The sequence below is a fragment of the Macrobrachium rosenbergii genome, chromosome 20 (genome assembly GCF_040412425.1).
Source record: "Macrobrachium rosenbergii isolate ZJJX-2024 chromosome 20, ASM4041242v1, whole genome shotgun sequence".
NCBI classification, from domain to species: domain Eukaryota; kingdom Metazoa; phylum Arthropoda; class Malacostraca; order Decapoda; family Palaemonidae; genus Macrobrachium; species Macrobrachium rosenbergii.
This window is the reverse complement of record NC_089760.1, coordinates 37,791,723-37,801,850: the sequence shown is the minus strand read 5'-3', so window position 1 is coordinate 37,801,850 and position 10,128 is coordinate 37,791,723. Positions and strand designations below refer to the sequence as shown.

Below are 10,128 nucleotides of genomic sequence, written 5' to 3'. Positions count from 1 at the left end.
CTCTCTCTCTCTCTCTCTCTCTCTCTCTCTCTCTCTCTCTCTCCCCTAACAGATGCACGAACATTGTCTCTCTCTCACTCTCTCTCTTTCTCTCTCTCTCTCTCTCTCTCTCCTAACACAGATACACACAAATTCTCTCTCTAACACAGATTCACAAACATTCTCTCTCTCTCTCACTCTCTCTCTCTCTATAACACACACACACACCATCGGGTGACTTTTTAATTAAACCGTCCATTAAGGCATCATTGGCGACTTGAATAGGGGTAACAATGGGTCGATAATTGAAACATCACCTGCCCCTGGTATACTTCAGACCAAGGGCAAATGCCCTCCTACTAGTGGGTATCGGGTATATAAGACCCTCTCTCTCTCTCTCTCTCTCTCTCTCTCTCTCTGAGACAAGAAAGGTTATAGGTTAGGTTAGGAGAGGATCTTCAAGTATCTAGGTAATAAGAATATGCAAGATTTATTAGTCTTTGTTAAAAATCTACTTCAAAAAGTTGATGTTTATTTTCCTGATGATCCTTTATGATCGATGTTACTATAGACAAAAATTATATTTAGCGTAAAACGGTTTATAATTAAAATATTTCAATTATAAAATATTCTTTCTAAAAAGCTGTACTGTACTTTTGTTATCAATTTCCACCTCATTATTTCTGCAAGACTAACTTGCACTAAAATATAAGATAAAAAACTTTAGATTATCTCCTCTATTTTTTGGAAAAGTAAATTCTTATGAATGTGCTGAATGCCATTTCAGATCAGCTAAAGAGTGGGAACTGGCTTATTCTAAAACATTTTCAGACTTGACAAATGTTATCTATAGTACAGCAACATCAGACCCAACTAGTACTAGTATATGTATTTATATTTCTCATGTAAGAAATTTTTTTAAAAATAATGAGGGTCTTTTATATACGCATTTATTGCGTGTGTATTGTGTTATGACAGTCATTGTCAACTGATAATATATATTTCAACAAAAGTTTCGCCGTGAACAAGTATTTATATGTATATTGGAATATACAATTTTTTTTCATGGAAATAAGAATGTTTATCATATATTAAAATATTTTTTTTTATTTAGCCAATGTCAATCAACAACTTATTAAGCTTTTAAAACATGTTTTCACTTGTTACTTCATTATCAAAATTGGTATAAGATTATTTAAATATTACAGAAGTAAATAAAGGGACAATAATTAGTCCTATAATAAATTCAAAACTTTTATTCCCCCCAAAAAGTTTATACATTTACAACAAGCAAACCTGGTACAAACTTAAAAACAAAACTTAGGGGATAAATGAAATGAAGAAATCATAAGCTTGACAGGCGATCCCAGCTTTATACATAATAGTTCATCTTTTCTGAATTCTCTTCTTCTTCTTTGTCCTGCTCAAGCAGAAACAGCATCAGTTCTGCTATCGCCACTCTTAAAACCCCTTCCAGCAACTCTTGATGGAAGACAGCCTCTACCAGTTTTTCTATCAAAAGTTCTAGGTCTTGTTCTCCCTCTTCAGTTTCCATTTCACAGCCTGAAGCTCCCGAAACACTTTCACATTTCACTCCCGAAACACCTTCAGATTTCACTCCCGAAACACTTTCAGATTTCACTCCATCGCCGAGTGTTTCCTCACTGAGGATTTCGGCCTCTTCTCGTTCCAACAAGTGATCGTCCTTCTTCAGTTTCAACTCCTTTTCCAGACTTATTAGTTTCCTCAGTTCTTCTTGAGCCTCTCTCAGAACGGCTTCTAATTTCATTCCTTGACTGAGGACTCCTCTCAGCTGCTCTTTCAACTGGTTACCAGTCTTCGATTTCAGTTCATTAAACGGTAAATCTCGTATGCGCTGTTTCTCCTCTTCACTGGGATGTGCCAGTTTCCTCTCTTCTTCCTGCGCGTCTTGAATAACCCTCTTCTCTCTTCCTCTTAATTCCTCTTTAAGACCTCTGCATTCTTCAATGGCGTCTTCCTTCTCCCACTGTAATTTCTCAACATCTCGTTCCAGTTCCTGCAGGTTCTGCTTGCAATGCTTGTATCTCTCGTAAACAACACATCCGGAAGCGACAAGCAGAGCACCAAAAGCGACCATGGCTGCTGGAAATCCTTTTGTCCATCCGATGTTCTCAGCGACCGATGGCTCCAAATTACCAGCCTCTTTCACTAAAGTCGTATCGGGACATGCCTTAGGTCCCGTCTTGAAGTGATAGAAGGAAACGAGTTCCTTCCAAATCCTACTGGTCAATTTGTAAGACACTGAGCCAGCAATTCCTAATACGAAGGAAATAGCGTAACGTGAAAACATGATGCTGTATCTGCAGTGATCTTAAACGGACTTTGGTTTTTGTAATGTCACTCGAAAAAAAAAGATAACATGAAAAGAATAACATTAAAAAACAGTTATTTTGGAATTTGTTCTTCTGGTGGAATTTAAATTGTTTGGAAACACTCTCGACTGAAAGGTATCTCCAGGAATTGCAACCAAGTCGTTTGGTTATTGTCGCCGATTTGTTTATTCTCGTCAGTTTTTGTCGTTTGTTTGTCAGTGAGAATGAAAGGGAGAGGGAGAGGGAGAGAGAGAGAGAGAGGGAGAGGGAGAGGGAGAGAAAGAAGAAGGGGGACAGGGAGATAAGAGGGAGATGGAGAGGAAGTGGAAGGGGGAGAGGGAGATAAGAGGGAGAAGGTGAGGGGGACGAGAGGGAGATGAAGAGAGGAAGGGGGAGAGGGAGATGTGAGGGAGAGGGATGGAGGAGGAAGAGGAAGAGGGGGGAGAGGGAGAGGGATAGGGAGAGAGAGGAAGGGGTAGAAGGAGAGGGTGAGGGAGGGGGAGTGGAGAGGGAGCGAGGAGAGAGAGAGAGAGAGAGAGAGAGAGAGAGAGAGAGAGAGAGAGAGAGAGAGAAACGCATTCCATCGAAACGGGAAAAAGGACAGAGAGAGGGGGAAGGGAGCAGAAGGTGATCCTACTCAGGACAGCGCTAGAATGAAACTGTTTCCTATTACACTGACGCCAATTACCTTCCAAGCGAGCAAGTTGGACTGGCCCTGCCCTTTCCTAATGGTACAACTAATGCAGAATACGCGTATGATTACGCGTAAGATTCTTTCAACGTCTACATATGTGTAAGACAAACAAATGCGAGCGTTACCTCATGGCGCTATAGGCGAAGTAGGATCAAATGGGTAGCCTAGTACGGTGCACCCTTCCCTAATGCAGGGCCATCCAACCCCATGCCCGTGGGACAAAAGTGGCCCGCTAGAGAAAAATAAGTAAAATTATATGACTTTTTTATATACATACAAACACACAAGTGGCCCGCATGACTTCTTGTTTTTTCAAAGGTGGCCCTCAGACTAAACAACCTGGGTGGCCCCGCTCTAATGCATTATGCGACAGTTAGCACTGCCCAGCTGAATAAGTGGCCCAAATTATCCTAAACTTTCCTCCTTCATTAAAAAAAAAAAGAGAATCCTCTTCAATGGTTTCAGATAAAAACCTGAATTATTAGAAACACCAGTTAACGATTAAAAAAATAATATTGTATGTAACGGATAAATTTTACTCGCGTTAAAATTAACTGCTGTTGTTCTGCATGTCTAAATGACTTGATTAATGAATTCTGCCAGTCAACAAGCACAGAATTCTAGACACCAATGGAAAACAGCGGAAAGATACTAAAATTTCTCAAATTTTCGGGAAGAGGAAAAATAAATAAATGATACTGTCTTGTGTCTTCCTATTTGCGTAGTCTACACCACCCATATTGACATCTCCGTTGACATTATGTAGGTAAGCCGCGCCCGCTATGAGGCGCCACTGTCCACAATCCAATATGGTGGAGGATGCTGCAGTGCACAGTCTCATTTATAGTCTGGTATAATCATGCGCGCTAACAAATGATGCAGCAAAGGATATCAGAGCTAAGGCTTCAAGCGAAATGGAGCAGAAAACCCACCTACCGATTATCCTTGGGAGGTGTTGTACCTCAAGGCGAGCATCCCGGCAGGAACCCGGGGTTGCACTTCATTAAAATGATATTCTTCTGAGATCCAATCGCGAAAACAACCAGATGCATTCATTTGAACGAATTTAGTCCCTAGTGACGTAGCTGGGGAGGTTCCTTGTGTTGAGTGTAAGCTTTTTCAGTGAACTGAATATATATATATATATATATATATATATATATATATATATATATATATATATATATATATATATATATATATATATATATATATATATATATAATGCTGAATGTAAGTTTTTCTGTGAACTAAATATATACACATAAGTATATACTATATATATATTATATATATATATATATATATATATATATATATATATATATATATATATATTTATATATATATATATATATATATATATATATATATATATATATATATATATATATATATATATATATATATATTTTGCAACATAAGTTACTTTAGTATCTTACAGAGATTGGTAACATCCTTTCAAAATGCACGTGCCAGCTGAACAGAAACATGCATTATTTCCCTGTTGCTACTTGACTTTACACGTATTTAAGTATCTGTTGATCACTAAATATCTACCTCCCGTTTTCCTCTATAACTGACATATGATTTCCTTCATTCCATTCTGTTCTCTTCCCTCTGTCAAACATGGGCATTCTTCTGTTGAGGGTTACCTGCAAATTAATGGCCTCTAAGGTCTTAGTTTTCTGCAAAAGAAAACTATTGTGCCTGCTTTGTCTGTCCGTCCGCACTTTTTTCTGTCCGACCACAGATCTCGAAAACCACTGAGGCTAGAGGGCTGCAAATTGGTATGTTGATCATCCACCCTCGAATTATCAAACATACCAAAATGGAGCCCTCTAGCCTCAGTAGTTTTTATTTCATTTAAGGTTAAACTTAGCCATAATCATGTATCTGGCAACGATATAGGACTGGCCACCACCGGGCAATGGTTAAAGATTCATGGTCCACGGTTCATACAGCATTATACCGAGATCATCGAAAGATAGATCTATATTCGGTGGCCTTGATTATACGCTGTGCAGAAAACTCGATTGCGCCGAAGAAACCTCGGCGCATTTTTAACTTTTTTTTCTACTCCAATATTCATGGAAGCACATTTTTTTAGTAATAATAATCAGCTCAGTGGTCTGGTTAAACTATTTTAGTAATAATAATAGTAATAGTAATAATAATTATTATTTTTGTCTGCATAATTGAAATTAACTAATACACGACCACGCGCCTACAAGCTATGTCTAAATATGCCCATACAATATATATAATGTTAGCAATTTAGGCATTTTTGTCTTTACAGAACTTAACTGCATTATGGATAGCTTGAACGGCAATGATTTATTAGAGGATACTGAACAGAGTTAATGGAACCAAACATTTTTATATATATAACACACTCACACAAACGTATATATATATGTATATACCGTATATATATGTTTGTGTGTGTGTGTGTGTGTACTTACAATTACATACGCTTTCAGTCTGTTAAAACTGTCAGCCTAGTGTGCGTATAAATATTTATATTTTTACTTATAAACATGTGCTTATACTGTATATGTATGTATATGTGCAACACATATATACAGTATATATATATATATATATATATATATATATATATATATATATATATACATATACTGTATGTGTGTGCGTGTTTGTGTGTGTTTAAACAAAATTCATTAAAGACAAAAAGTAGGACAAAAATACCTATCCATAAATATTCCTTCGGATGTGAAGACTTCTTGAATACTTGCCATTTACAAGTATGCAGGTCTTGTACTTTACAAGAAAAAACCCCAAGAAAAAAATCCTCAGAAAGACAAAACGAAAGATGCAATAAGTCCCCGCATCTGCATACCCAACTTGCATGCCCACGTGCCCGGGCAATCTCTCTCAACATGTGGCCCTGTTCCGCCGATATTGTTGATGGCGATCTGGGCATGCAACAGTGCCCCCATGCGGAGATCTGTTTCAGCAGTCTGTTGCTCAGAGATGTTGCACAACGGGTAAATGGTTCATCCAATATAAAAGATTTTGTCAGACGCTGATTGAATTAGCAATCTCGAATTGTAAGGCCCAATGACTATTATCGTAAAATTCATTCGATGGTAAAGCGCAATGCAATATCAGTTAGGTTGTAATATTAATGTAATACACACACACACACACACATATATTATATACACATACAAACATCTATGTTATTATATATATATACATATATATATATATATATATATATATATATATATATATATATGTGTGTGTGTGTGTGTGTGTGTGTGTGTGTATATGTATATATACATACAAACATGTGTATATATATGCATGTATGTACGTGTATATACATATATAAATATATATACAAAATATGTATATTTATGTATTTATGTATATGTTTATATATCTATATGTTTATATATGTTATATATATATATATATATATAGAGAGAGAGGAGAGAAGAGTAAGAGAGAGAGTGTCATAGAATTTTATTCAGTTAAAAACTGTTAAAAATAAACTGGAAATTAGATTTACAGTCTTATCATTGTAAGTATTCTCCATTTGAAGTAATGCACTAAAGAAGAATATGACGTGTTTTCCACTGTTAAATCGTCAATTCTGGAACTCTTGAAGTATTTGTGGCTTTTAATAACTCCAAGTCGTTTTAAGAACCAGGATAAACCTCTTCAACGTAACAAAACGGTGACCAGTCTGAGGGCTTTCTTCATTCTGGGGAACAAAATAAAAAGTCACTTCCTTAGCAAGATCGGGTGAATAGTAGGGTGACCACAAAGATTTCATGCCATTCTTGGTCAGCCCCCTGAGAGTCTCAGACTCAGAGAGAGTGTGAGCTGAGAGAGATTGAGAGTGAGAGAGAGAGAGACCACCTCCACTTTGCCACAGATAAGGGGCAAGGGAAGGAGTGGAGGTGAGAGAGAGAGAGAGAGAGAGAGACCAGAGAGAGAGAGAGAGTGAGAGGTTACATTGAACAAGAATGGATGAGAGAGAGGAGGACCCAAACAGGGAAGATGTCACCCGATCTAATGAGAGAGTGACTTCTTTTTGAGAGAGAATGAAGAAAGAGAGAGAAAGAGAAAGAGGTTAAATAAGACGAGAAGAAGAGGAAAGAGATAAACAGGGAAGTTTGATAATGAGAGAGAGAGAGAGAGAGAGAGAGAGAGAGAGAGAGTTCCATAACTGAAGGTATAAGCTGGAAAATCATATCCAGATTTTTTTTTTTTTTCACTGACAGGATATCAGGATTAGTGATAAGATGTCAACATGTGACAATTCAATGGCAGTTAACGAAAAATTCTATGACACACCCATTCTTTCTTCTTTTTCTTTTGGGTCCTCTCTACAACGGGACGAGGAGGGATAGTGAATTATGTAATAGTTGTTAGACGACTGGCGAGAGTTACAGATAGAGAGAGAGAGAGAGAGAGAGAGAGAGAGAGAGAGAGAGAGAGAGAGATATCTTAAAACTGTTAAAAATAATTGAAATTGATTTACGAGAATCCTGAAAAACATCTGAGTTGTTTTTTCCACTAGTTAAATAAGCATCAGTCTAATCAACAAAAGAAATATGACAGAAAAAGGTGTGAGATTTTGCCACCCGCCCCCAACCTTATCGTTAATTAATCATATTACCCAGCCAAAATTTACGATAAAACCTCCCAGATCCAGTTATCTTTAACAAGAAATGTTTTTAAGAACGCAGGATGAAATAGCATTACGTAACATAAATAAATGTTATTTTTTAGTCTAAAAAAACTCCTTCATCTTTTAAAATTCTGGCAAGTCAAAAGACAAAAACCAAAGAATGCCTTCCGAGCTATACCAAATGGCCCGTGACTAGAGTATTTGGAGGACCACAATGATTTAAGCCTGCCTATCTGATAGACCCTTAGAGAGAGAGAAAACCCAGGAGCAGAGATCCTCAAGAGATAGAGAGAGAGAGAGACTCCAGAGAGAGAGAGAAGAGAAAGAGGTCCAATAAGGAGAGATCAAAGAGGAAAGAAGATGGACAGAGGAAGCTGTATTCAAAGAAGAGAGAGAGAGAGAGAGAGAGAGAGAGAGGTTACATTAGAACAGAGAAGAGAGAGATTCAAAGAGAGGAAACAGGGAAGATGTGTTTAATAATAATGATGGATCTTGAGTTAGAGAGAGAGAGAAGAGAGAGAGAGAGAGAGAGAGAGAGAGACAATTAGAAAAAGGTTAAATAAGAGTCGAGAAGAGAGAGAGAAAGAGATAAACTGGGAACATTCATTTGATAATGAGAGAGACGTCTCCGTAAAAAGAGAGAGAGAGACTTATTCCTCAGAGGACTTAGGATAGAGAAATGAGAGAGATAAAGAAGTTAACCTATAACTGAAGGTTTAAGCTGCTAATCAATATCCAGATTTTTCCTTTTTTTTCACTGACAGGATATCAAAATTAGCGATACGATGTCACCCAATAGAGTGACAATTTCAACAACAAAGTTAAATTTACGAAAAATACTGCCACACCCATTTCTCTCTCTCTCTCTTTCTTTCATTATCTCTCTCTCTCTCTACAACGGGACGAGGAGGGACAGTGAATTATGTAACTAGTTGTTAGACGACTGGCGTGAGTTACAGAGAGAGAGAGAGAGAGAGAGAGAGAGAGAGAGAGAGAGAGAGAGAGAGAGAGAGAGAGAGAGAGACCAGACGTGAGTGTTAATTGCTCTGATTTACGAGAATGTGGCTGAAAGCTTTTCTGAGTCGGTAAGGCGTTTTAATTCACTAGTCTCTCATAAGTATCAGTCTAATCAACAAAAGAAATATGCAGAAAAAGGTGTGAGATTTTGTCACCCGCCCCCAACCTCACCTGTTAATTAATCACGCCCACACCCCCAGCCATATTTACGATAAAACCTCCCAGATCCAGTCATCTTTAACAGGGAGATCTGTTTTTCCAGCAACACCAGTTGAGATAGCATTATGGAAGTCATAAAATAAATGTTTTTTTTTACCCTAACCAATTCTGGGCTTCCTTCACCTTGTTAAAATTTGGGCAAGAGCCAACAAAAGACAAAAATTTCGAAAGAATAGCATTCTCTGCCGAGCTATACAAATGGCATAGGACAAATCTAATCGACATTAGAAGGCTATACCGCTAAAGGTAATAGGAGTAGTATATCTTTTGTAATCCTTATACACCTCTTAAAACTCCAGGGAGCATGTTTATCCCTCAACTTAGATACTGAAACTTCATCGACTCCAGAGAGCCCCCGAAGCTTCAAAGAGTCCGCGGAGATTCAAAGAGGCCCGAAGCCCTTCAAAGAACCCAGAATATGGCTTCAAGATATATACAAAACATGAAGGGAAGACCCCGAAGATTCAAAGAGTCCCCGAAGCTTGCGCAGGAATTCCCTTCTTCTGATGGATCTTGAGTTATTTACTTAGAATTACACATATATGCGCATATATACAATTAGAAAAATTAATGAAGAATTACTACAAATCTCTATCATCTGCATCTTTCTTTTGGACGACAGCTGACATTCAAGGAACCTCAAGACTTCCTGAAGACATGACATGCCCCAGTGGAGACGAAAATGTCTCCAGATTCCAGAATCGTTTGGGGTCAGATTAAAAACAAGAGATAACTCAATGCCTAATAAATGATATGAGAACCTACAAATCTTGAACAGAAGGAAAATTCCTTTTGTTAATTTAGAACAGAGAGAAAGAAATGAGAGAAAGACTCGAGGACACTTTTGGAAGAGAAAAATCCTGCAAGATCAATGCAGTTACTTAGCTGGTGAGTGAAGAGGCTAACCAATGACTGAGAGGTGAAGCAGTCGTTTTAAATCTTGGGTTTCAGTGCCTAAAACCTGGTCCGAGAGTGAATCTTAATTTCTAGTTGCTTTGATAAACATTTTGCAAAAACAACTTTGACAAGAAAGTGGTAACCTCTGGCGTGGCGTAAAATGTCTTAAGAGCAAAATGACTGCAAAATACGCGAAAAGTTTTCCAAAATGCTGATTGATGACCACCACCTTCTCAGGGGAGAGCAGTGTGGCACAAAAGCTCAAAGCATCGAGGAAAATAGTTCTTTGCTGAGATTTA

At 37.7% G+C, this 10,128-nt stretch overlaps 1 protein-coding gene across 1 annotated transcript; it reads right to left on the bottom strand.

The window, feature by feature from the left end:
• Positions 1–1,351: 1,351 nt before the first annotated feature.
• Positions 1,352–2,098, bottom strand: LOC136848963 (uncharacterized protein PF3D7_1120000-like). The gene has a single exon (XM_067121773.1). The coding sequence runs from the start codon at positions 2,096–2,098 to the stop codon at positions 1,352–1,354; it is 747 nt and encodes a 248-aa protein (XP_066977874.1).
• Between the last annotated feature and the right edge of the window lie 8,030 nt (positions 2,099–10,128).